Genomic DNA, 26,597 nt, shown 5'->3' on the forward strand with positions numbered 1-26,597 from the left:
GTGGAATTGGAGACAGCCTGGTGACCCTGATGTCCTGTCGGCCCTGATGACCTTGGTGGCTGTCCTCTGGCCAGCAGAGCCTGTGCCAGCACCATCTGGACGGAAGCATCTAGCATCATGGCTGGGCACTCCTCAGACATCTCATTCTCATTGGATGTGACGTCACTGGCAGAGGGACGGAGGAGCAGCTGCCATTATCCAGAACGCCTTGAGAGGTATCCGCAGATGCGAGCTGCAGCTTGCCCATCAATGTGATGTTTATTTGAATCTCACTGCTCACCATTGACGGATGGGCATCTAGCAGAGTGTCTAGGTGCATCATCCGTCTCTCATACTGGCAGGGAAACCTCAGTGTGTGGCCTTACAAGTCTGAGTGCAGCCCCAGAAACCCCTGATTCTGTTCCTGGAGCTGCCTTTACATGGAGGAGGCTGTGTGCTCGGAGCTTCGGGTCAACGCCTTGCTCACGCTCCATGTGGACTCCTCCAAGACAGAGACCATGGCATGTAGACCCTCAGGGATGTCTGCCAGATTCTCCTGAACATCCCGCTGGACATCCTGATGAACGACTCCAGAGGCTCATCATCAGCCTCGGATCAGCATGGTCCTGGTTTCCAGCAATGCTTCGACTGCTGGAGCCCTGTGGATTCTCGGCCCCCGCCGAGTGTAATGTGCCCTCACCACTGTGCACTCCCATCTGATTTGACGCGCTATTGCTCACCAACATACCTATGTCTGACCTGGTTCTTAGTATAGAGAGAGGATGTGATGCGGGTTCATCGGTCTGCGGCCCCTCCTCAGAGGTCAAGGGAGGGTCCTCAGTCTATCAGGCATCATGAGGAAGGTGTTTCTGAAGGAGAAGCAGAATATGTCAGTTCATCGCATTGTAACAAACTGACTGTGCATGAACTATGGTTTCTTGTCAGAATTGATGAGCAATGCTAACTGTTGATTAGAACTTCTCATTGGGGATGTCACGATCCTACAGCTCTTACACACTTCCCCAGTCTCTCATCTGTCCACTGGACCCTTACCTTCCTCCAAGACCCCTGTCTCTCTGCGACCCGTGAAACTTGCTCTACGCTTGTACTCCATGTCGAGGGTGTCCATCCCCGACTTAAAGTGTCACCAGGTTGGCTACCCCACCACCTGTTCATGTGCGCTCCAGTGCATTCTGGCTTCTCTCCTCCTGCACGGGCACAAGTACATTAATTAGTTCACCTTTTACCTGCCACACTATCCCAGCCTTGCACCACCACACACACCCCCAATCCCAAGGACATGCAGGTCGAGGTGCCTGTCAGATTAGCACATCTCATGTTTCTATATAGACAATACAAGTGGGCACATCTCCCAGCCTTGGTACACACAGGAATATGTGCTATTTGGCACTCTGCATCTCACACCCCTGAGTGCCATGAAGAATGGCCTATACACAGTTCCATGCCAAGTTGTTACTCACTCTTGCAGAGTGCAGAGGAGTGTTGAATCTTTGCCAGCACTTCATGCATATGCGGCGCACAATATCATGTCTGCTCACCTGGGTAGCCACCTCTGTCTAAACCTTCTTCGTCAGGTGGGGTGGCCTCCTTCAGCCATCCGTGGCATGAGTATGTCATGCTGAGAACTCACTGCCTCCATTAGAGCACACAGGCACTCATCAGAGAACTGGGGAGGGTGGGGAGGAGGGGCAGAGTGCAGACCAGCATTCCCCTCCCACTCGGCGTGCCAGTGGGTGCTGTCACCATCACTCCAGCCAAGCATATAATCTTGCATCCTCTCGTTGACAGATCTTTTTACACTCTTCCCCAACTCCTGGCAGCCTTCAGTGAGCTGTCAGTACTTTTTAAAATGGCCCCTCTGGGTCCCCATTGCACCTGCCACCCCCGCCAGTAGCATGGAGCCAATGTCTAGCGTGTTTCATGCTGGCCGGCCCATCATTAGCCAGCCAGTGTGAAATTGCAAGCGGGTTGCGATCGCTGGTAGGAGTGGATAACAAATCCATTTCCGGGCCCAACAATCGCGTGTGCATAACATTTGTAAAATTCAGGCCCAAGTTACAGTTACTCGCCCAGTTGCAAAGTCAATCTCTGAGTCACAGAGTCTGTCACTTCTCCCTTCTGTTCACTCACTCATTTGCCTCTCTCTCCTGTGTCTATCTCTCCTGAACATGTGCTGACCCCACCACTGCACGTCATCTCTGCCTTGGATGCTGTGGGTCTCCCTCTTCTGATCTGCTGTCAAACACATCCGAGGTTACACATCCCACACTGATGTTGTCAGTCTGAAAGCCTCCGAGGATGAAGAATGTTATTCTCACACCAGAAATCTGTCAAATGTTTACCAGGGGAACTGAGTCAGCAGCTGCAATAAGTGAGGTTTTATTCAGATGGGACAATGACAAGTTTAAATCCCCACCTGATCTGCTGCTTAAAGTTGCCTCCGTTTCACCGGTCAGTTTCCCAAACTTCCGGAAACTCATGTTGCTCCAGAAATATTTGGATTGGCTGTAAGAGATGTCAATCAGAGAGCCTACGCACCCTGCCCATTCTCTCCTCTTCCTCTTCCACAGCTGGTTCACCTCCTGTAGGGACTGAAAACCAAGTGAGGAGACGGTGAGTGAAGCAACAGAATTTATAATAATCACATCACATAATATCCACACTAATGTTCAGGTAGTCTGACTATCCTGTGGGGAATCAGGTGTGGAAATGCCCCTTATGCTGTGTGAGAAGATCCAGCTGAGAGAGCTGTTTACTGGGTGCTTTGTGCTGAACTGTTTGACTGGAGCTGTGTGTTGGATATTGAGTGTGTTTATTGGAAGCATTTCCCTTCTGATTTACAGGCTGAGTTTTGTTGATGGGTCATTACTGAATATGAGAAGGTGAGGTGTAATTATCTGGGAGGTGCAGAGATATGTTTGTTGAAATGTCTTTTGATACCTTTAAAGATTTTACCTGAAGGCCTCGGCCTTTCCCAAAAGCCTGGGCTTGGATTTGATAGTTTTGCCCAGTGCTGTGGCTGATAGCTGAATTTGGGATGTGCAGTCTGAGCGAGTGCAGTGTATCTAATTTCCCAGGATAAACCAGAACCTTTCAATCAGCTACACTGAAGCAATATTTTCCTTAGCTTCTAGCACTTGCTGCTCAGTGTGTTTTCTTCAAATAATTTTGGAAAACAAGGGGAGAAATTTCAAAATCTCTACTGAATTAACATTTTTCCTGAGTATTTTTTATAATAAACACATTTTCTGAGGGTAAAACTGGTCTTCACCACTACGACTCAAGCTCACTGTGAATTGATAGCCCGCTTTACACTCCACCCGACTGTCTTTTCCATTGTCCTCATGGTACCTGGGAAGATGGGGGCTGGGTGGAGGAAAGAAAGTAGCCATGTTGTCTCCTCCTGGTCACTATCCAGTGTACCTGCTGGAAACAGAGGGTGTGTGACAGTCTAGTGAGTAACAAGAAAGGACTTGCATCTGATCCCCCACAAAGGGGAATAGCAGACTGGCACTCACTGTGGAACAGTCTCTAACTGAGGAGTCAGTCCCTTCAGCAAAGGAGGAGAGGGAGTTGGAGGAAATCATGTTTCCTTTTCCTGTTTTACAGAAGGATTGCACCGTACTACACCAGAGAATACAGAGAGGGTAGACACCGCAGATAGATCCTGACCATCACCCAAGGAATAACTACACAAGTGTGGGAAAACATCCAGTCCCTTCACAGCATTGCTCAACACAGATAAGTTTGGGCAGTGAAACCATCACCTAGAAATTGGTCGGGTCATATCATCAGATCTGAAACTGGTCAGTGGTGTGGAGCCTTCCATCAGAACCAACCTTTCTGAAGATTCGGCTGTGGGCGATCGGTCAGCGTGAGGCTGGGAAGAAGTGTGAGTGGGCTCCAAATTCATTCATTGAGCCTCATGAACAACTGACTAATTCCTACAGGTGAGAGGCTGGTCAAGTGTGAAGTGTGTGAGGAGGACTCTCACAATTTCATACAATCTCCAAACACACAAGGTACATCTGTTATACAACTGTTAACACAACAGGAGCTACATGGAAGAGAAACCGTTCTTGTGTGATGTTTGTCAGATGGCTTTCACCCAATCCTCTGATCTCCTAATGCACCAGAGGATTCATACAGATGAGAAACCCTTCAAGTGTGAGGTGTGCGACCAAGCGTTCACGCAGTCATCAACTTTTGTGAGACACCAACGTATTCACACCGGAGAGAAACCATTCAAATGTGAGGTTTGTATCAATAGTTTTCCACTATCATCAGCCCTGGTGTATCATTGGCGTGTTCACAGAGGGGAGAAACCATTCCTGTGTGGGTTATGAGACAAATCATTATGAATTCATCACAAAACGTCATGTTCCAAAACTTGCACACTGGAGAGAAACTTGATGGACACCACCAAAAACCAGATTATCTGGTCATCACCACGTTACTGTTTCTAGGAGCTTGCTGTGCGCAGATTTCAATATGTGTGACAAATGATTCTTATACTCGTGGTACCTCTGCATGCCTCAACACATTCACACAGGTGAGAAGCTGTTCGTGTGCGAGGGAGACGGCAAATCATCCTCGAACTCATCGACCCGTCGCAGACACCAGCGCATTCTCCACATTCTCATGGGGGAAAATCATTGACACGTGGGGTATGCAACAAATCATTCTTGGATCCACTGATGCTCCACAAACATCATCACACTCATGCAGAGTAGAAACCCTATCGGTGTGAGTTCTGTAATAAAGCCTCCACACAGTTGTCAGACCTCCTGGAACATAAGCAAACCCACATGGGAGACAAACCCTTCCAGTGCGACGTGAGCCAGGATTGTTTCACCTGCTCCTCCTCTCTCACCATACACCGATGATTTTTTTTAAAGTCATGAAATGTTGATGTCGGCCAGCATTTATTGCCCATCCCTAATTGCCCTTGGGAAGGTTGTGGTAAATCACCTTCTTGAACCACTGTAATCACGTGTAGGAAAATCCACAGTGCAGTTAGAGAGGGAGTTCCAGGATTTTGACCCAGCAACAGTGGGGAAAACGATGATATAACTCCAAGCCAGGGTGATATGTGGCTGGGCAGGAGCTTGCAGGTTCTGGTGTTCCCATACATCTAGTACCCTCTCCTTCTTGGTGATAGGGGCCATGGGCTTGGAAGGTGCTGTCAAAGGAGCCTTGGTGATTTGCTGCAGTGCCTCTTGTAGATGGTACACACTGCTGTCGCTGTTCTTCAGTGGTGGAGAGAGTGGGTATTTAAGTTGGTGGATGGGGGTGCCAATCAAGCGGGCTGCTTTGTCCTGGATGGTGTCGGGTTTCTTGAGTGTTGTAGGAGCTGCACTCATCCAGGCAAGATGGAGTCCTGACTTGTGCCTTGTAGATGGTGGACAGGCTTTGGGGAGTCAGAAGGTGAGTTACTCACTGCAGAATTCTCAGGCTCTGACCTGGTCTTGTAGCCACAGTATTATTATAGCTGGTGCAGTTCAGTTTCTGGTTAATGGTATCCCCCCAGGATGTTGATAGAGGGGGATTCAGCAATGGTAATGCTGTTGAATGTCAAGGGTAGATGGTTAGATTCTCTTTTTTGGAGATGGTCATTGCCTGACATTTGTGGTGCAAATGTTACTTGTCATTTATCAGACCAGGCCTGAATGTTGTCCAGGACTTGCTGCCTATGAACACGAAATGCTTCAGTATCTGAGGAGTTGCGAATGGTTAGAGCTGTGTCACCTGCTTCCATTGCACTGAGAGTTGTCTGTGTTGTTTACCCTCCAGTGCTCACACAGGGGAGCTGTCATTCCAAACCACTGTCTGTCTCAGCAGTGTCTGTCTTCAACCTCTCCCACCAGTCCAATTGTTTCAAGAAGGCCAATTTAACCTTAGACCAGATTGCCAGACATCACCAAAAGAAAACATCAATATGTACAGAAGCTCCCGCTAAAGCACCTGCGACAGACAAGAGGGAAATACCTGAATAGATTCTGCAGCATGATTTATCTCCTGCTTGATTTTCTTTCTCCCTTCCCAGATCTGTAGGTTGAGTTCATGGAGTCTTGATGTGAGCAGAAGTCCACCAGCTTTGAAGACCTCAGCTGGAATACCATTGGGGCCACAGGCTTTGTTTTTCATCTGTTTGATTATTTGTTGCAGCTCTCCCATCGATGGTGACTCACCCATGGATTCTACCACAGGCACTGGGGGACAGACTGGAGGGTATCAGCTTCCACTGTGGATTCGTGGTTGGGGAGTTGGTCACAATGTTCTTTCCAGCGTTAACAGATGGCATTGTCATCCTTAAGAAGGGAAACACCATCCTGTGAATTAAGGGGATTTTGTCCATTTGACCTCGGTCTATAAATGACCCTGGTGACTTCAGAAAAGCTTCACATGTCATGATGATCTGCATATTGTTGGACCTCTCAGGCTTTCTCTTCCCATCACATGCCCTTTATCTTCTGGATTTATCTTTGGGCATCAGCCTTGAGCTGTTGAAATGCTGCCTTCTTGAATTGTGACCTTGGGTTGTTCTGCCAGGCAATGAAGGCTGATTGTTTTCGTTTTGGAGGGTCACATATTTCAGCGTCATGTTCGTCGAACCAGTCCTTGTGATGATGATACTCGAACTCAATGGTCTGGGTACAGTTTAGCACAGCTGATTTTGTTTTGATCTCACTGTTCAGGAATTGAGTTGTATGTGTGAAGATTTTCCAGATTGGTCGTGAGCTGCACCTGGAATTTCTCTCTTCAGTCGGGCCGTTTTAGGGTTGAGTCATTGATCTTCTTCCTCTTGAACTTCTGAGCCTTGTGATGTCTTGCTGCTGGGTGGATGGTCATCACCAATTGAACAAGTCCAGAAGGCATCAGTCCCCCACATGGATCGAGTGATACCAACATCACTTAGAACTTTGACTTGGTTTTAGACCTTCCAGAGGAACCTCTGGCATGGTCTTTGTCGCCAGACAAATCCAAGAAAAATGTCAAGAACAACACTCTCTTCGTTACATTCATCAGTGTGACCTAAGTATTTAACTCAGTAAATTGTGGATTCTGCTCCAATGATTTGGATGTCCAAGAAAGTTCATCACAATCCTGCAATTGTTTCATGATGATATGACTGCAGTTGTCTTGAGTGGGAGATCTGAAACAGAAGTCTTCAAAATTGAAACTAGTGTCAAGCAAGGCTGTGTGATAGCCCACAATCTATTTACAATCTACTTGACAGTGACTATTGTTGCAAATATCTGGTTCAGAGTTCATGTTAACATTTTTAGAGGTAATCTTTATTGCTGGCAAGATTATTGTTGGCTAATGTTGAAGCTAACAAGATTCCACAGTGAAATTTTATTGTATGTATTGAGGTGTTGTCAATTGCTAAAACTTTTCTGGAGAGGGAAGGTTTATCCCCCGAGTGATTTGCAACCATTAACCATGTTTAAGTTAATAGCATTAGCAGAGGAGTTGAAGTTGGAGTTAAAAACAGGGGCTAAAAAAGCAGGCATAACTGAGGTAATACCACCACATTTGGGATTGGAAGAAGAAAAGCCTGACTCCGATAGGACACAGCTTGAGTTGGCTAGAATTCAGTTGCAGATGAAACCACTTGAAATAGAAAGGGAAAGAGAAAAGCAAAAACTCAAATCCAAAAAAGAAATGAAAAGGTTTGTCTTTGTACTCCAGAGAGAGAGGTTAACAAGGGAGGAGGAGGATAAGGAAAAAAAGGTTTCAAAGAGAGAAAGAAATCAAGACAGTATGAACTGGCTAAAGAAGGACTTAGGTTACAGGGTGAAAGAATAGATCGTAATTCAGATGATGAGTTGGATCCACTCAGAGTTTTGATTTATCTAAGAACCATGGTCAAGTGTCTAAATTCACTGACAAGGAGTGAGAAATATTATGCTTTGTTTGAGAAAGTTGCTATAAAACTAGAGTGGTCAAAAGACAAATGGACTCTTATTTTGAAAAGCATATTAATTGGCAAGGCAATGGATGTTTATTCAAGTTTTTCAGCAAAGCAATCTTCAAATTATGAGACAGTTAAAACTGCAATACTTAATGCATATGAAGTTGTTCCTGGAGGAAAACAATTAAAATTTCAAATTTTAAAGAAAAGACTGAATGAAATGTTTGTAGGATATGCGAGGAAGAAAGCAATGTTGTGGGACCGGTGGTATCAGGCACTGAAACTTAGAACAAAATTTTGATGATTTGGGAAAGCTCATGATCTTGGAAGCATTTAAAAGTAGTGTTCCTTTAGTTATTCAAACTTAACTTGAAGATTGGCAAATGTCTAAAATAAGCAAAGATACAAATTCAGCTGATGGATATGATATGTCACATGGACAGATAGGTTGTGGTAAATCTCCATTTGTAAACGCATATAAGAGTTGGAAAGGTAGGCCCAATGCAAAAATAAACAGGCTTCGAGTAACAGTGGAGAAGGGGATAGCAAGAAGGAGAGAGATTCTATCAAAGGTAATCAACAAGATAATGTAGAAGACAGGGTGAGTCAAAAAGACTGACATGTTCTCACTGTCATAAAACTGGACATGTGAAAGCAAATTGTTGGAGGTTAAAGCCTAAATCAGATGCACTGTTGCAAATAGCGGGAATTTGCAGAGAGAGAACTGCATCGGAAAGTGAAGCTTGAGAGACCCATTACTTCTGATGTTTTTACAATGGGAGTAGATAGAGATGTGGATGATTATAAAGGATTTGTATTTGTTGGGGAAGTGTCCATTTTTATCGATGGAATGACCTAAAAAAAATTGTTAATCTACAGGATGCTGGTTCAGCTCAAAGCTTACTGTTTGTTAAAGATTTGGACTTTTCAAATAGTTTTCTGAATAAAGATGTATTATCAAGAGGTTTGTTTTATTATATTTCCTTCCCTAAAGGACATAAGATAGGATTTTACAGCAATAAATGATAGTTTCATTGCACCATTACTGAGACTAGCTTTTAGTTACAGATTTAATTAATTGAGTTAAAATTCCACCAGCTGCTATGGTGGGATTTGAAACCACATCGCGAGAACATTACCTTGGGTCTCTGGATTAATAATCCAATGACATTACCGCTAAGCCAATGCACCATCCCTCCTCACCACCCCCCCACCACCACCACCAAAGTTACAACCGCAAAATGATTGGAATAAATTAACTTTTGAATTGTGTGGAAGGCTCATGAGCAAGAAAATGGAAGGTTTAAAATGATGAGGACATTGATATTGTTCAGAAAGAATGAAATAAAATTCGATCTGAATGTGATCGGGAGAAACTGAAGGATTTTAAAATGTCCAAAAGATCAGACCAGACAAGAATGTCAAACCTTTCTGCTTGAACACAAAACCATCCCAGTGACATTGTAGGAACAGCCAAAAAGGATTTTCTTCAAAGAAGAAGACATTTTGAACTTGTTGACCCAGACCTTTCTGATTGACGCTGATCACCTGAAAAAGTAGAGACTCACCGGGAAGTGATTTTTCAGGCCATGTTTTCGAACCTGACTTCTCCCTGGAGTCTCCGTCATAGCCAGCTGGGCAGACCTCATCACAGCACAGGAGATTCGAAGCCACAGCCCCCATGATGTGAGAGGAGCTGGGAATGTCCCTTAAGGGCAGCCAGCAGACTGCTTTGGGTATTAAACAGCCAGGTAACTTGATTCAAACTTCTGCACCACTTTCCATGTATAACAGAGTCTTTCTAATTCTTTTAAACATTCAATGTTATTGTTGTTCAATAATTCTAAGTGTACTTAGATTTTTATTTCTTTTAAACATTTAATGTTATTTAATAATTCTAAGTGTAGTCCACTGAAAAGTCCTGATGTTTTCCCATGTAGAAGCTGGCAGTGCAGGAGATTGTGCAGAGGAAGAGAAGTCAGAATTTCTCAGATGAAGAAATGAACATTCTCCTCACTGAGGTGGAAGCGAGACGGAACCGCATCCTAGGAGGTGGAAAGGTGAAACCGCCAAGGAAAGTGCAGTCCATTGCCTGGAAGGAAGTAGCAACTGTAGTCAGCACGAATAGCACAGTGCGACGGACGGTGGATCAATGCAGGAAGAAACTTCATGATTTGATGCGTGCTGCCAGGGTAGGTATATATAAACACATATATATATATAAACATATATATATATTTATATATATATAAAATATGTGTACATGTGTGTATATGTATATATATGTTAATTTCTGAAACTTTAAATCCTACTTTTTAAGTTGAAAATACAGAAAGATCACATGAAATGTTTTGTTTACTAATTTTATGAGGTGTTGTAAAATGCAGTTGCTTTGGAGATGGCTCTGACTTTGTTCTAAGTCTTAGCTCTAATCAGAAGTCCCCCTGGGTGCAGCTGAAAGTTGCCTTCAGCCCTTGTAAAATGCGTCACAGGACAGCACAGCAAAGTCTGGACCATGATTTAATTTTCATTTCTTCCTTTAGGCAAAGCTGGCCCATAATGCCCAGGAGCGCTTGTTGATTGGAGGGCATGTGCCATACATCAAGGACCTGACGGATCAGGAGGAGTTCACAAGGAAGCTGTTTGGCCTCTCCAACTCCACGATAACCAATGGTGGATCAGATATGGGGATGAGCGAAGGTGATGTCGTCAGCTGAGTGTTTAAACCCATCAGGAGGAGAATTAATTTGTGATAAAAACTAATTGTGAATTTTTTTCCTCTGACAGATACACAGGTGTCCATGGACACATCAGATGGTGATGCAGGAGAGTTGGCAGCAGCATCTGAGATTCCTGAAAGGGGCGATGAGGAAGGGACAAAGGTGAATAACTCACAGCAATGTGGAACAGCAGCTGCAGCAGACGAGGGAGAGGAGTGTCAGGAGATTAAGATGTCTGATTTGGAGGGTAGTGTTGGTGAGATTTCAGTGGTAAAGGTGAATGTTCTGGTTTGTGAGGAGAGGGAGGCCTGTGATGTTATGGCTGCTGTGGTGGAGGGAGGGCTCTCAGAATCTTCAGGAGGTGGGGAACCTGCGGCTTTGGGAGCAGAAGCTCTGCCATCTCCACGAGCACATGGACAACATCAGGCCCATGCTGGTGGTGAAGAAAATGAAGATGATCTGAAGCTTCTTGAGCGCTTGTATCAGGAACAGGTTCAAAGTACTGAGAGTTATCAGGCCACTTCTAACTTGCTTCAGCAAACTTTGACTGAATTTAAGACAGATGTTAGCCAGCATCTGCAAAGAAACAATGAGATTCTTCAGCAGCAGAATGAGGCTCTAAGACAGCAGAATATGATTTTAAACCAGCATCTACAAAGAAACAATGAGATTCTTCAGCAGCAGAATGAGGTTCTTTGTCAGCTTCTGCAACAAAGCAATGAGACTTTGAATGAAATGAGGCAGATTCTAGCTCAGATTGTAGTGCCTGCACCTTCTGGCCAGCAGCAGCCCAGTGTGGAGACATCTGCTGCTGGGCATGTCTCTGGCACAAGAGAGGTCACGTCCCGGGGACGAGGGAGACGCAGAAAGAATTAGGGTCTGTTCCTCGACACTGTTTCTTCTACCACATTATTTCCCCCCTCCCTTTCATCATGAGGGATATTTTTCTGTTTCTTCGGTCTGGATTTTTGCCACGACATAGAGGCAAAATGGCAGAAGAGGCCTGAAACTGGACCCGATCATGGCACCTACCATTTTCGTGGGGCCAAGAATGGGTCAGGTTGGGATTTACACAGGCATGTTTCACAGAGGCAGCTGTCCATAGAAATCAGCAGCTGCCTCCATTCATGTGATTTTGGAGTGAGAGGTGTCTGAAACCTGATGTGAGCAGATTAGACCCAATATGAGCAGATCTGAACTTCATAGATTCATTTGGAGAGATAAGGTCCTCCGTTGGAGAGGAAAGGTATCCAATTGGATTTGGTCCCACGACACCTTTTGGGGAGGTAAGCTGTCCTTTGGGAGAAGTAAAATGTTCTTTGGGATTGCTAAAAAAGGGCATTAATGTCTATGAAAAGTGTATAAACTTATTGGAACTGTCAAAAACAACTGTCAAAAGTGTCAAGAAAAACTGTCAGGAGGAGCTGTCAAAAACAGTTGTCAAAAGTGTCATGTTGAACTGTTAAAGGGAGCTGTCAAGCTATCAAGACTTTTAAAACCCCTGCCCTTTAACACTTTAAAGAAATTGTCTGGAGTTAAAAAATGATTGCCTGATATTTCACTCGTCTGTTGACATAAACCTGGATTAGTGCTGCATGACAGATTTCAGAACCATCCATTATAACAATAGGGTGCCTGCCATTTCACAGTTTGATTGACATTTCCAAGTGGTTATGGATTCTTTGAAGTGGGACTATTAATTCCAATGATTGTTTTATAGCAATTATGCAGTTGAACCAAATGTTTGTTGTTCCAAGGGATAATGTAATTGAAGGAATGTAAATGTAGTAATTGGGTTTTTAATGAATGAATGTTTTAAAAAAAATAAAGTCTGCAACAGACACTTGGAACTTCAATTCATTTAATCTCAGCATGGATCCTGAGGTATGCCCATTGTGGATAGTGGGTGAGCTGATATGGGTGGTGTAAGTGCAATGGGTGTTGGGTGGGGGTGGGGAACAGGTTGGTTTGAGTTGGCACTAGGGTGGCATGGGGCTATAAAGGGTGGTGCAGAGATGTGGTGCATAGGTTGGCATGGAGGGTAGGATGAGCCATGAGGATGGTTGGATGCATGAGTTAGCATGGAAAGTACAGGGGACCATGGGTGGGGCCATGGGATAGAATAGAGGGTAGGAGGGGACATGCGGTGGGGGGGGTGGGTTGGAAAGGGGCATGGGAGGGAAGAAGAAATGAGAGAGCGGCACAGGTGAAAAGTAGACAGGAGAGAGAAGCAGAGCAGAGATGGAGAGAGATCAAGGATCCAGTGTTTGGACATTGACTTGAGATGTGAGGTGGGACTCGCGGTGTGAGTATTTGCCCCATTTGTTGATATATGACAGTCTGCCCTGTCCAGGGGTTGCCTCCTATGGAAGCTCAGTTCCTGTCAGCTCCAGTTTCTTGGGCTTAACATTCACCTCGTCTGGTTTCTCCCCTGGGATGTTCCAGTCCATTCACCTCCCCCGGGATGTCCCAGTCATTTCGCCTCTCCTGGGTTGTCCTGGTTGATTCGCCTCTCCTGGGATGTCCTGGTCCATTTACTTCTCCTGATTCCTCTCCTGGACTGTCCCAGTCCAGACCTTGTTTGAGAATGATATTGTTCAGCGTGCCGTACACTCAGATGATTGTGACCATTCTCTCTCTCTGGGTGTGATCCACCCAAGGGGTAGCCGGTACCTGAAACTGTTCTTCAATGTCCCACTAGCTTCTCTCTGTGACCTGCCTCGGCGAGACATGGGGGTTAATAAACAACACCTCCTCTGCAGTGTGTGTCATTTGGCTTCAGGGATTTGTATTTGCAAAATAAAACAGAAACAGGAACCCAGACACAAAGACAACACTGACACTTGCAGCTCTAACTAGTTACCACTTTAAATCAAATCAAACTCTCAGACTTCCAGTTTACAGGGGGAGAGCATTCAGTACGCAGTCTTGGAACTTAACCCCTGAGAGACTCAATCTAATAGAACAGAAATATGATGTTACTGTTAACCATGACTTAGCTAGCACTCTTGACTCTGAGTCAGAGGTTTGTGGGTTCAATTCTCAACTTACAACAGCGACTACACTCTAAAAAGTACTTAATTGGCTATAAAGTGCTTTGCGATGCCTTGAGTTTGTGAACATTGATATATAAATGTAAGTTTTTCTTTCTTTCTTAGGGAAACATGCTTCATGTGAACTGGAAATTATAAACCCATTGACATTGACCAATATATTGTGTACCGGACTCTGTGTTTCAGTGAATAGGAAAACACCATGCTGACAAATCAGCTAGTTTGGGGTTAAGTTTAAAAACATTAATTTATTGTGAGTTATAAATCGTTACAGAAGATTGATAAAACAGCAGACAAACAACAACACAATATTCAGCTCATATCAAACTTTGAATCAACCAAAATAACAAACCATTTGAAAATGACTCAAGATCTTTCTCTTGGAAGAGTGTAAGATGAACATATCACACCATTATTACATCGAGGTATGATGGGCTGAGGGAGCTCAGGCCTGTAGAGACTCACCCCCACTCCCTCACCATACTCAGGATAGTTGTCCTCCCAGACAGGAGAGTATAAACATTACCATGGTATTAGTCAAATACCCATCACCTGAAGAGGATCTGTCTATAATTCACATCACCAAGTAAAGTAGGGTCTAATTCTACCCCATACCCACTCCTGAGAGCTGGCTCACCTTACTCACACACACACACACACATCAGGTGAAACTCTCTCAGAATACTACAGACAGAAGTTTCTTTAAAATCCCTGTGCTTTAGTCTGGCTCCCAATTCCGATGTTCAGCAATGACACCGAACTTTAGTGACACAGGATGGAGCTCGTTTCCATCATACAAACCCACCAATGGTTAGAGATCCAGTGGTCATGTGGTTCCATGGACCAATCAGTTTCCATTTCTGGAAGACGCTCTTTCCCCAGGATGAGTTGGACAGCGCTTTCTAATTCCCAACTCTCTGCCCTTTGGTCCTCCTTTCACCACAATGCTCCTGTAGCTGTCAGTCTGCTTTAACCACTCCCTCATATCCACCTTCTACACCAGGTTTGCCCAGCCTTTTCATGAGGTGGGCCACGTTCTCCTCATATTCCCACTGTCTCTCCTTCTCTCCCACACTTGTATTCCTCATCTCTCTCCTTCTCACGTTCCCTCTCTCTCCCTCCCTTCCTTCCTCTCACATTCCCTCCTCTCAGCCACAATGGGAGCTGCTTTCCCTGACTGGATCCTTCACCACCTTGTGCTCCCTCTCTCCTCTGGATCTGCCAAGATCCCAATTCTCTTTTTAATTGAAATAGTAGGGTTGTCGTAACTGGAAGTGGTCAGTGTAGGTGGGGGGTGGGGGGGGCGGGGGGGGTTAGCGGGGAGGTGGGTGTTGGGGGGGTGGATGGAGAGGAGACTGTTTATTTAAAAATAATTTGAAAAAGACCCACCTCAGTGGCTACCAGAAACAGCCTCCTCCCCCTTCAGTAAAAATCACACAGCTCAAAAAGGATTTTGAAAAATAAATAATTCCCAAATGGGTGGGGTTGCAGGTAGGGAAATGACAACTATCCATTCACTCCCAAGTTCTGAGATTCTGCTCTAATGAGAATTGTTTGTTTTTTTCTCTCCAACTCACGGGAAAGATTGTAGTACACCACACTTGAGGGGACTAGCATAGATATCTTTAAGGGGAAACTAGAGGGATATACTGATAGGATGAGATGAAGGGGGTGAGAGGAGGCTTTTGTGGAGGATAAACACTAGCATGGACCAACTTGGCCGAATGGCCTGTTTCCGCACTGTAATTCTATGTACGTAACTTTCCATGATTGAACTCACAATCTCTGGATTGTTAGTCCTGCACCATAGCAATTTGACTGCCATACCTGGAGACACATTTATTGAAATGCCTTCATGCCTTCTTAAGTCCTTGATATTTCTCTTGCAACCCTTCCAACTTTGAAAGACTGCCAGGGCACGACTGGCCAGTCCATTGGTCCTGACTGGCACTGAGCTGATTTAATTGGTTTTTAATTGCATATTCCAGTTGATGACACCCATTTCAAAGGGACAGCAATGTATCACTCATAAAGAGCAATGGCTTCTTTACTCTGCCAGGTTTAATCTGATTTTGAATGAAGCCCTTTTCATTAGGACTAGATACCTCAGTGTCTTGGTGTTCCCATCTCATGGCTTTTTTTTTTTTTGCAATGTCCTCATAATTTAACTGCTTGCATTTGGAAAATTGAGTTTAAAACTTACATTACTCAATCAATGAATCACTTCTCTTCTTTGATTATTATATGGATAAATAAAAAAGAGCAATCAAAAATCCTCAATTACATAGGTTGATAACATAATTTATTAATTACAAACTCAATCAACACTTATTCAAAGCTTTGAATTCATCTTAATACGGTGATACAATAATGTAGGATACAAAATAGCTGAAGAAGCCACTAATGTTCATCTCAAAATGTCGTCCTTGACCTTGTGTTATTAACTCAATCAAGACTCTTGGCTTTCACTGATTTATTATAAGAAAAATTGATTCCATAAGTTCAAAACTAATTCTAACTACCCCAAAACTAACTAGAGAAAGGAGGAGAGCTAGGAGAAAATTATTCCTTCTCTCCTGTGCATGTGCTGAACCCACCACTGCATGTCATCGCTGTCTTGGATACTGTAGGTCTCTCTCTTCTGATCTGCTGTCAAACTCTTCCAAGGCTACACATCCCACATTGATGTTGTCAGTTTGAAAGTCTCTGAGGATGAAGAATGCTATTCTCACGCTAGAAATCTCTGTCAAACGTTTACCGAGGGAACTGAGACAGCAGCTGCAATAAGTGAGGTTTTATTCAGATGAGACAATGACATGTTTAAACCCCCACCTGATCAGCTGCTTAAAGTCACCTCCGTTTCACCGGTCAGTTTCCTAGTTTTGAATTTTAAACAACGTTCCATGTGGTGTGTAAAATGGTTACTGCCCTCAAACCTTTATTTACAAATAATAACATCAGAGGTCACATTAAATGGGAAGCCACACTGTACAGAGAGATTTATCCAAACATCCCCCTTTTTTGTTTGCAAGTTACTCCAATTAGTCAATGAAGAAACTGATCACACAAACAAAAAAACTTTGTTCTTTCTAGTTTGTTCCAATTTTGTCTGTCCCTACACACATACTGCACATATAATCTTTGAAGTGTTCAAGTTTCCACTTGCAAATGATATCTCTGAAAATGAAGTAACATCCATTGCAATCGCTTTGGAGCACATAGAAGTGGTTTGAAAAAGATGCTTTAAAGTAGCTTGTGGTCAGACTGCACCATCACTTTCTCTCTCCCAAACAGGTACTGGCTGAAATGCTCACAAGCAAAGACAATAGTCAAGCGCTCTTTCTCAATCTTTTTTAAAATTCTTTCACGGGATGTGGGTATCACTGGAAAAGCAAGCATTTTTATTGCTCATCCCTAAATGTCCTTGAAAAGGTAGTGGTGAGCTGCCTTCTTCAACCGCTGCAGTCCATGTGGTGTAGGTACACCCACAGTGCTGTTAGGGAGGGAGTTCCAGGATTTTCACCCAGCGGCAGGTGAAGGAACGGTTGTATATTTCCAAGTCAGGATGGTGAGTGGCACGGAGGAGGACTTACAGGTGATAGTATTCCCATGCATCTGCTGCCCTTGTTCGTCTAGGTGGTAGAGGTCGCAGGTTTGGAAGGTGCTGTCTAAGCAGCCTTGGTGAGTTTCTGCAGTGTACCTTGTAGATGGTACACACTGCTGCTGCTTTGCATTGGTGGTGGAGGGAGTGTATGTGGATGTGCTGCCAATCAAGTGGGCTGCTTTGTCCTGAATGGTGTCAAGCCTCTTGAGTGTTGCTGGAGCTACAATCGTCCAGGCAAATGGAGAGTATTCTATCACACTCCTGACTTGCGCCTTGTAGATGGTAGACAGGCTTTGGGAAGTCAGGAGGTGAGTTATACGCCACAGGATTCCTAACCTCTGATCTGGCCTTGTAGCCACAGTATTTATATGGCTGGTCCAGTTCCATTTCTGGTCTCAATGGTAACCCCCGGGATGTTGATTGTGTGGGATTCAGCAACGGTAATGCCATTGAATATCAAGGGAAGATGGTTGGGTTCTCTCTCTTGTTGGAGATGGTCCTTGCCTGGCAATTGTATGGCACGGATATTACTTGCCACTTATCAGCCCAAGCTTGAATGTTGCCCAGATCTTGCTGCATTAGAACATGGACTGCTTCTGTATCTGAGAAGTCACGAATGATGCTGAACATTGTGCAATCATTAACGAACATCCCCACTTCTGGCCTTGTAATGGAAGGTCATTGATGAAGCAGCTGAAGATGATTGTGCTTAGGACACTCCTGCAGTGATGTTTTGCAGCTGAGATGATTGACCTCCAACAACCACAATCATCTTCCTTTGTGCTAGGTATGACTCCAACCAGCAGAGAGTTTTCCCCCTGATTCCCATTGACTCCAGTTTTGCGAGTGCTCCTTGATGCCACACTTGGTCAAATGCAGCCTTGAAGTCCAGGGCAATCACTTTCACATCACCTCTTGTGTTCAGCTCTTTTGTCCATTATTAAGGCTGTAATGAGGTCAGGAGCTGAGCAGCCCTGGCAGAACCCAAACTGAGCGTCAGTGAGCAGGTTATCACTGAGTAAGAGCTGCATGGTAACATTGTTGATCACTCCTTTGATCACTTTGCTGATGATTGAGAGTAGCCTGATGGAGCATAGCATTGTTCAGTTTTTGTTAACGCTCTGGATACAAACACAACTGGTTGTCCTTGCTGCATGAGGATTGCCCCAATCCTGTTTCACTGGCATCTCACTGCAGGGTGACTTCATCATTGACATCATCGTACCTCAGCATTGGCGTTGTCGTCACTAGTTGTTTGATGTGAGTGAAAGTTGCTTCTTGTTCTGCGCTCCAATATCACTGAACATCATTTGCAGTACCTTGCATAGAGATTTACACTCTGATGATACATTGGCAAGAACTAAGCTACGTAGATCCTGTGTAGGTTCACTGATGTTCTAGGAGGTCCAATAACTGTGTGAAGGATTTCTGACAGAACTCACATTGATATCTTACATTAAAGATGTCAAGAAAGCTTTATCACAAACCTCACACTTGAATGGTTACTGGTGTGGATCCTCTGATGGAGCAGGAGTTTAGGTGACTGTAAGAATGATTGGTTGCACATCTCACACTTGAATGGTTTCTCCCCTTTATGGACTGTCTGATGGACCAGGAGCTTCGAAAACCTTGTGAAGGCTTTGTCAGATACCTCACGTTTGAACTGTTTCTTCCATGTGAATGTGTTGATGTGCACAGGGGGTTTGAGACTGTGAGAATGATTTGTTCCACATCTTGTATGTGAATGGTTTCTCCTGTGTGTGGATCCCCTGATGGACCAGGAGCTCCGATAACTGCGTGAAGGCTTTGTCACACACCTCACACTTGAAAGTTCTCTCCGCTGTGTGAATGCATTGGTGGCTGCGGAGGCTCGATGCCTGTGAGAATGATTTGTTGCACACCTCGCATGTGAATGGTTTCTCCCCTGTGTGGATCCTCTGATGGACCAGGAGCTTCGACAACTGCGTGAAGGCTTTGCCACACACCTCACACTTGAACGGTCTCTCCCCAGTGTGGATGCGTTGGTGTACGCAGAGGTACTGAGACCGTGAGAATGATTTGTCACACACCTCACACGTGAATGGTTTCTCTCCAGTGTGGATTGTCTGATGGAGCAGCAATTTTGACAACTGTGAGAATGATTTGTCACACATCTCACACTGGAATGGTTTCTCCCCTGTGTGAATGCGTTGGTGTACACGGAGGTTAGATGACTGCGTGAATGATTTATTGCACACCTCACACTTGAATGGTTTCTCCCCTGTGTGAATGCGTTGGTGTGTGCGGAAGGATGATAAATGTGTGAATGATTCGTCACACACCTTGCACATGAACGGTCTCTCCCCTGTGTGGATGCGTTGGTGGACACGGAGGTCCGATGACCACGAGAATGATTTGTCACACACCTCACACCTGAACGGTTTCTCCCCTGTGTGGATGCGTTGATGTTCCCGGAGGGTCGAGGATTCTGAAAATGATTTGATGCACACCTCGCAAGTGAATGGTTTTTCCCCAGTGTGAATGCGCTGGTGGACGCGGAGATCTGATGAACGCGAGAATGATTTATCACACACCTCACATGTGAATGGTTTCTCCCCCGTGTGAATGCGTTGGTGATTGAGGAGGTGCGGTGACTGTGAGAATGATTTGTTACACACTTCACAGGTGAATGGTTTCTGCCCTGTGTGAATCCTCTGGTGTCTCAGGAGATTGGAGGAACTGGTGAAAGTCACTTCACAGACCTCACACCTGAAGGGTTTCTCACCCATGTGAATCCTCTGGTGTGTCAGGAGGCTCGAAGATGTCACAAAGGTTTTATTACAAACTTCACACTTGAATCGTTTCGCTTCCTTGTGGCTGCCCATGTCTTAGCAGACGTTGTCACAGAAGCACCTTGCGTGTTAGCAGATCTTATGAGCCTGTGGAATCCTCCTCACACACCTCGCACTTGAACAGCCTCTCACCTTTAGGAATGAGTCAGTGTTCATGAGACTTGATGAATGATTGAAGCTCTCACCACACTTGGAGCCACTCACACTTCTTCCCAGCCTCACCCTGACTGATCACCCACAGCCGAACCTTTGGAAAGGTTGCTTCTGATCGAAGGTTCCACACCACTGACCAGTTTCAGATCTGATGATATGTCAAAGCTCCCCTGACCTGACTGATTTCCAGATGATGGTTTCACTGCCCAAACTTCTCTGTGTTGAGCAATGCTGTGAAGGGACTGGATGTCTTCCCAGAGTTGTGCAGTTGTTCCTTGGGTGATGGTCTGGATCTATCTGCTGTGTCTATCCTCTTTGTATTCTTTGGTGTGGTACGGTGCAATCCTTCTGTAAAACAGGAAAAGAAAGCATGATTTCCTCCGACTCCCTCTCCTCTCCTCCTTTGCTGAAGAGTCTAACTCCTCAGTTAGAGACTGTTCCACAGTGAGTGCCAGTCTGCTATGTGTGGGGATCTGATGCAAGTCCTTTCTTTTTCTTCACTTGACTGTCACATCCCCTGTTTCCAGCAGGGACACTGGACAGTGACCAGGAGCAGACAATGTGGCTACTTTCTTTCCTCTGCCCAGCTCCCCAGTCTTCCCAGGCACCGTGAGGACAATGGAAAAGGCACTCGGGTGGAATGTAAAACGGGATCTCAATTCACTATGAGCATGAAAAGACATTTCAATAAATGTGATCCAGGTATGGCAGCCAAATTGCTATGAAGATTACAGAGCTCGGGAGGAGCAAGACCATTGAGAGTTTTGAAAACAAGGATGAGAATTTTAAAATCAAGGTATAGTTTGACCAGGAACCAGGAACAGGGGTGATTGATAAATGGGTCTTGGTATCAGTTAGGACATGGGCAGCAGAGTTTTAGAGGAGCTCAAGTTTACAGTGCAAGATGTAAGAGCAGCCAGGAGAGCATTGGAGTAGTTGAGTCTGGAGTGTACAAAGGTGTGGATGAGGGTTTTAGCAGCAAATGAGCTGAGGCAGAGTGTCACTGGTTTCTCCTGTGAGTGGGGATTGCACATCTTCATATACATGGTCTCCCTATTCCTGACCAACACTGTGAAATGACAGTGAGAGCCAGGAATGGTAACAGAGAAGCTTTCATAGAATCATACAGAATCATAGAATACACGGCACAAAGGGAATGTGGCAGAGCTACACTGTCAGAGGTGCCATCTTTCAGATGAGATCTCAAGAGGACCCTTCTGCTCTCTCTAAGCTGGATGTAACAGATCCCATGGCACTATTTTGAAGAATACTGGGGTTATCCCTGATGTCCTGACAAACATTAATCCCTCAATCAACACCGCCAAAAAACATATTATCTGGTTAATATCACATTGTTGTTTGTGGGATCTTGTTGTGCACACATTGGCTGCCACGCTTCCTACATTACAACAGTGAACACACTTCAAAAATACTTTGTTGTCTGTAAAGAGCTTTGGGACATCTGGTAGTTGTGAAAGGCTCGATAAAAATGCAAGTATTTTTCCATTTCTGAAGAGATTACAGAGATAGGGGGCAGTGGGAGGTTTTGGAGGGAATTGAAAAGACAGGAAACATCCAGATCCCAACTGACCATTCAGTCCACAGGATAATAACCAGCTCCCAACACACACACACAGAACTCAACAATAGGAAATCAGTAAGAATCCTCAGACACTCTGCACCTCCCAGATAATTACACCTCACCTTCTCATATTCAGTAATGACCCATCAACAAAACTCAGCCTGTAAATCAGAAGGGAAATGCTTCCAATAAACACACTCAATATCCAACACACAGCTCCAATCAAACAGTTCAGCACAAAGCACCCAGAAAACAGCTCTCTCAGCTGGATCTTTTCACTCAGCATAAGGGGCATTTCCACACCTGATTCCCCACAGGATAGTCAGACTGCCTGAACATTAGTGTGGATATTATGCGATGTAATTATTATAAATTCTGTTCCTTCACTCACCATCTCCTCACTTGGTTTTCAGTCCCTACAGGAAGTGAACCAGCTGTGGAAGAGGAAGAGGAGTGAATGAGCAGAGTGGGTGGGCTCTCTGATTGACGTCTCTCACAGCCAATCCAAATATTTCTGGAGTAACATGAGTTTCCTGAAGCTTGGGAAACTGACCAGTGAAACAGAGGCGACTTTGAGCAGCAGATCAGGTGGGGGTTTAAACTTGTCATTGTCCCATCTGAATAAAGCCTCACTTATTGCAGCTGCTGTCTCAGTTCCCCTGGTAAACGTTTGACAGAGATTTCTAGTGTGGGAATAACATTCTTCATCCTCAGAGGTTTTCAAACTGACAACATCAGTGTGGGATGTGTAGCCTCGGATGTGTTTGACAGCAGATCAGAAGAGGAAGACCCACAGCATCCAAGGCAGCGATGATGTGCGGTGGTGGGATCAGCACATGCACAGGAGAGAGGCACACAGGAGGGAGGGGCACAAGGCAGAGTGGGAAGGGAGATTGAGGAAGTGTTGGGGGAGTGATTCTGTTACTTGGGCAGTGAGTCTGAGTGGGGAGTGGTTGTGAGTTGAAGAGTGACTCCAGAGTGGTCAACTGTGTGGAAATAAAATTAAGATCACTCCAACCATCGGACCAGAGGTGATGTGCTTGTATGAGCGCAGGCAGTAAAAGTAGACTTGGGGACTTGGGGTGGTGAGATCGGTGGGAGGTCTGAAAGCTGGGGTCGTGGATGGGGCGGTGGGGGGAGTGGTGCAGGGCGATGAGGACAGGAGGACAGGAGGGACAACAAGAGCGGGCGGCAGTGAGGGTGGGGAACATTAAGGCAGGGACATTGAGAGCTGGGGTGGGATGAGAGCCGTGCTGGGGTGGGGGGGTGCGGTGGCGGGGGGGGGCGGGGTAGTGCTAATGAGAGTGTGGGGAGCAGAGGCGTCGAGAGCAGGAAATGGTGAAGGCGGGAAACGGTGAGGGCAGGGACATTGAATGCTCGGGTTGGGTTGAGAGCTGGGGGTGTCAGGGGGCTTCTGCTGAGAGCAGGGGAATGGGTGGGGCAGTGCTGAGGGGCGGAGACAGACGGAGTGTGTTCTCTGATAAAATGAAAAGTCAACCAACATCCAACCTAGTTTCTGATGAAATGTCATCTCAAGCTGAAATGTGGTGGCCAACTGCAGCGCCACCCTCTGCAAGAACTACAAGCAGGAAGGGCACCTGACAAAGGACTGCAAACAGACTAAGTGCTGCAACCTGTGTGGTGAGGCAGGTCACCTCTACAGGACCTGACCCAAACGCTGCCTCACTTATGCACAGGCAGCCAAAGCCAACAAGGGGGAAGCAGATGAAATGGTCAGTGTCACTACTACCAAGGACACTTGCAACCCTCCAACCACCAAGGCCCCCAGTGAGCATAATGAGACAAAGGAAGACACAGAGAGACAAGGTGGAGGAAAAGATTGAGGCAGCAGACAGCCAATCAACTGCACTGTTTTCTGAACCTCCCACTCCTCAGGAGAGCGAATCAATGGCGGAGGAAGCAGCAGAAAATCAGCAGGGGGAGTGGCAGCTGGTGAAGAGAGCCAAAAAGAAGAATGGGCTAAGAAGGGACCAAGCCACTTCCCAGACAAGTGGCAAGAGGCACACGAAACGTTAACTGTGTTCCTCTCCGCAGATGCGTTCCAGGTATTTTCATTTTTGTTTTGGATTTCCAGCATCCGCAGTTTTTTGCTTTTATCTAAGTGGCAAGAGGCGTCTCCCACCCGACATGGATGACAAGGGCCGCTGCTCTTGGGGTGGTTCAGGACAGTTTCCTCAGCCCATCTAAAGTGAGACAATTTGCGAATTCTATGGGTATGCAGGATCAGACCAAAGTCTGGAATTCTCAAAGACAACAGGTTTGGTAAGCAACAAAATGCTTTAAAATGGGTGTAAAGATTGTATCCATAAATGTGTGTAGCATTAAATCTATTACGTGATGTGTTGCAATCTTGGACCACCCTGCCAAGGTCAAAGCTGACCTGCTGTTTCTGCAGGACTGTGCGAGACCGCACCTCAGCTCCGACAGGCAATGGTCACGATGGTGGTCCCATGGGCCATCAATCTGGTCAGGAGGAAACGACTCATATTCCTCCGGCCTGGGTATTCTGCTGTAGGGAGGCAACTTCACCGTCTCCAAGATTAAGGAGGTGGTGAGCGGGTGCCTCCTTGTAGCAGACAGGGCTGACAGTTTGGGTGTGTGGGTGGGTAGATTGGGTGAGATGGGTGGGGGGGTAGATTGGATGGGGTGTGTGGGGGTGTAGATTGGGGGGTGTGGGTGGGGAGGTAGATTGGGGTGTGTGGGTGGGGGGGATGAATTGGGTGGGGTGGGTGGGGGGGTAGATTGGGGGTTGTGAGTGGGGGATAGATTGGTGGGGTGTGGGGGGGGTAGATTGGGGGGTGTAGGTGGGGGGGGTAAATTGGGTGGGTTGGGTGGGGAGGTATATTGGGTGGGATGGTAGGGGCGATAGATTGGGAGATGTGGCTGAGGGGGTAGATTGGGGGGTGTGAGTGGGGTGTAGATTGGTGGGGTGGGTGGGGGGGTAGATTGGGGGGTGTGGGTGGGGGCATAGATTGGTGGGGTGGGTGGGGTAGATTGGGGGTGTGGGTGGGGGGGTTAGATTGGGTGGGTTGGGTGGGGAGGTAGATTGGGGGGGTGGGTGGGGTGAGTAGATTAGGGAGTGTGGGTGAGGGGGAATAGTTTGGGGAGTGTGGTGAGGAGAGATTCCAGTGCGGGTGGGGAGGGATTTATAGGTTCGCATTTCCAATTGGGGGTTAGGGGAGGGTTTAGGGGACAATGGGGAGCTGGGAGGGGGATTGGGGGTGATTCAGGGGTAGGGGCGAGATTTGGGGGTTGTGGACATTTGAGTGGGTTGGGGGGTCTTTAGGGGGTGAGGGGGGTGGACTTACAGGTGTGCATCTCCAATTCCAGCCGCTCGGGCTCGCGCTTTCTCAGATCCGAACTCCTAAACGTCAGACGCCAACCGCCGCTGCACATGCCAGAAGATCAACTGCCATCAGGCACCGTGGAGGAGGAGGAGGGGACGGGAGGGGGCGATGGGAGGTTGGGGAGTAGGTGGAGAGAGTTTGGTGGGGGGGGTGCGGTTGATGTGGGGAGATTGGGAGAGTGATGGGGGGAGATTGGGTGTAGTTGATGGGGGAGGTTTTGGGGTGATGGGGGAGATTGGGGGGTGGGGGGACAAATTGGATGTGGAGCTTGGGGGTGTGATGGGAGAGATTGGGTGGGGAGTTGGAGGGTGATGAGGGAGATTGAGTGGGTTATGGGGGGTTTGGCCAGAGGGTTTGGAGGAGATTTTGCTGGGAGGAGATTGGGGGTGTGGGGAGGTAGATTGCTGAGATGACTGGGGGGAGGGGGGGGTGTGGGGGGGAGGGGGGGTGTGGGGGCGGCTGGGGTAGGAAGATTGGGAGAGTGATGGAGGATTTTGGGGGGTTGACGGGGGGATTGGGGGGGTTGATGGGGGAGATTTTGTGGGAGTTTGGGGGTTGATGGGGGAGATCAGCGGTGTGATGGAGGAGATTGGGCATGTGATTGGGGCAGATTGGGGGGATTCGGAGAAGTCGGGGAAATGGGGGTGTCAGGGAGATGGGGGAAGATTCTGGGGTGGTCAGTGGGGAGTGTTGGGGGTGAGATTGAACGGTTGGGTAGAGGTTTTGGGGCAGCTTGACGGTCTGGGGGGATATTGTGGGGTTATTCGTGGGTGGGGGGAGTTTGGGGCTGCTGGGCGGGAGACTGGTGGGGTGATTGGGAGGCTGGGGTGGGGAGAATGCTAAAGATGGGGTGGAGATTGGGAGGGTGAAGGGGTAGATTTGGGGGGGAGATTGTTGTGGAATTTGGAGGGGTGATCGAGGGAGATTTGGGGGTAATGGGGGGTGATTTGCGGGGTGGTTGGGGAGATTGGGGGTTGATGGGGGTGGGTTGGTGGGAGGGTTTAGGGGAGATTGGGGCGTGGGGGATATTGAGGGGTGAGTCGGGGGTGGGGGGAGATTGTGGGGGAGGTTAGGTGGATGGGGGTGATGAGGATGGGGCTATTTGGGGAGATTGGGGATATGATGGGGAGATTGGGGATATGATGGGGCGATTGGGGGTTGGGGGAGGGTTTGGCGGAGATTGAGGGGCTGGGAGGGAGAGTGAGGGTGTTTTGGGGATGGGGGAGTTTGGGGGTGTGATGGGGAGAGAGTGGGGTATGTGGTGGGAGAGATTGAGGGGGAGAGATTGTGGGGGAGATTGGGGGGATGATGGGGTGTCATTGGGTGTTGATGGGGGAGATTGAGTGGTTGGGGGAAAGTTTGGTGAGA

At 46.6% G+C, this 26,597-nt stretch overlaps 2 protein-coding genes and 1 pseudogene across 6 annotated transcripts in view; 1 reads left to right on the forward strand and 2 right to left on the reverse strand.

The window, feature by feature from the left end:
• The window catches only part of LOC121291774 (zinc finger protein 271-like), a 53,277-nt gene extending 50,812 nt beyond the window's left edge, over positions 1 to 2,465 (reverse strand). The window contains exons 1-2 of the mRNA XM_041213316.1: positions 2,417 to 2,465; positions 728 to 848 (exon numbers count right to left, since the gene is read on the reverse strand). The gene's annotated coding sequence lies outside the window, so the exon portion shown is untranslated. The remainder of the gene's footprint in view (positions 1 to 727; positions 849 to 2,416) is intronic.
• Positions 1 to 22,292, reverse strand: part of LOC121291796 — a 36,277-nt pseudogene extending 13,985 nt beyond the window's left edge.
• Positions 2,516 to 22,485, forward strand: LOC121291778 (zinc finger protein 99-like). 5 transcript variants are annotated; one of them, XM_041213327.1, is made up of 6 exons: positions 2,516 to 2,613; positions 3,610 to 4,256; positions 9,859 to 10,110; positions 10,462 to 10,618; positions 10,706 to 10,800; positions 22,275 to 22,485. In XM_041213327.1, exons 2-6 carry the CDS (start codon positions 4,062 to 4,064, stop codon positions 22,320 to 22,322), a joined length of 747 nt encoding a protein of 248 aa, XP_041069261.1. In that variant the 5' UTR covers positions 2,516 to 2,613; positions 3,610 to 4,061; the 3' UTR covers positions 22,323 to 22,485. The 5 variants fall into 5 exon arrangements, with proteins under 5 accessions (XP_041069261.1, XP_041069257.1, XP_041069259.1 ...); XM_041213323.1 differs by lacking the exon at positions 22,275 to 22,485 and having other exon boundaries at positions 10,706 to 12,581; XM_041213325.1 differs by lacking the exon at positions 22,275 to 22,485 and having other exon boundaries at positions 3,610 to 3,950; positions 10,706 to 12,580.
• The last annotated feature ends 4,112 nt before the right edge of the window (positions 22,486 to 26,597 follow it).

The sequence above is a fragment of the Carcharodon carcharias genome, chromosome 19 (assembly GCF_017639515.1).
Source record: "Carcharodon carcharias isolate sCarCar2 chromosome 19, sCarCar2.pri, whole genome shotgun sequence".
In the NCBI taxonomy this organism is placed as follows: Eukaryota; Metazoa; Chordata; class Chondrichthyes; order Lamniformes; family Lamnidae; genus Carcharodon; species Carcharodon carcharias.

Coding starts and splice junctions, on each gene's coding strand:
- LOC121291778 (XM_041213323.1), top strand. CDS start 4,062: ATGGAAGAGAAACCGTTCTTGTGTGATGTTTGTCAGATGGCTTTCACC. Junction 4,257..9,858: donor AGAAACCATTCAAATGTGAG/GTTTGTATCAAT, acceptor TTTCCCATGTAG/AAGCTGGCAGTGCAGGAGAT. Junction 10,619..10,705: donor AGATATGGGGATGAGCGAAG/GTGATGTCGTCA, acceptor TTCCTCTGACAG/ATACACAGGTGTCCATGGAC.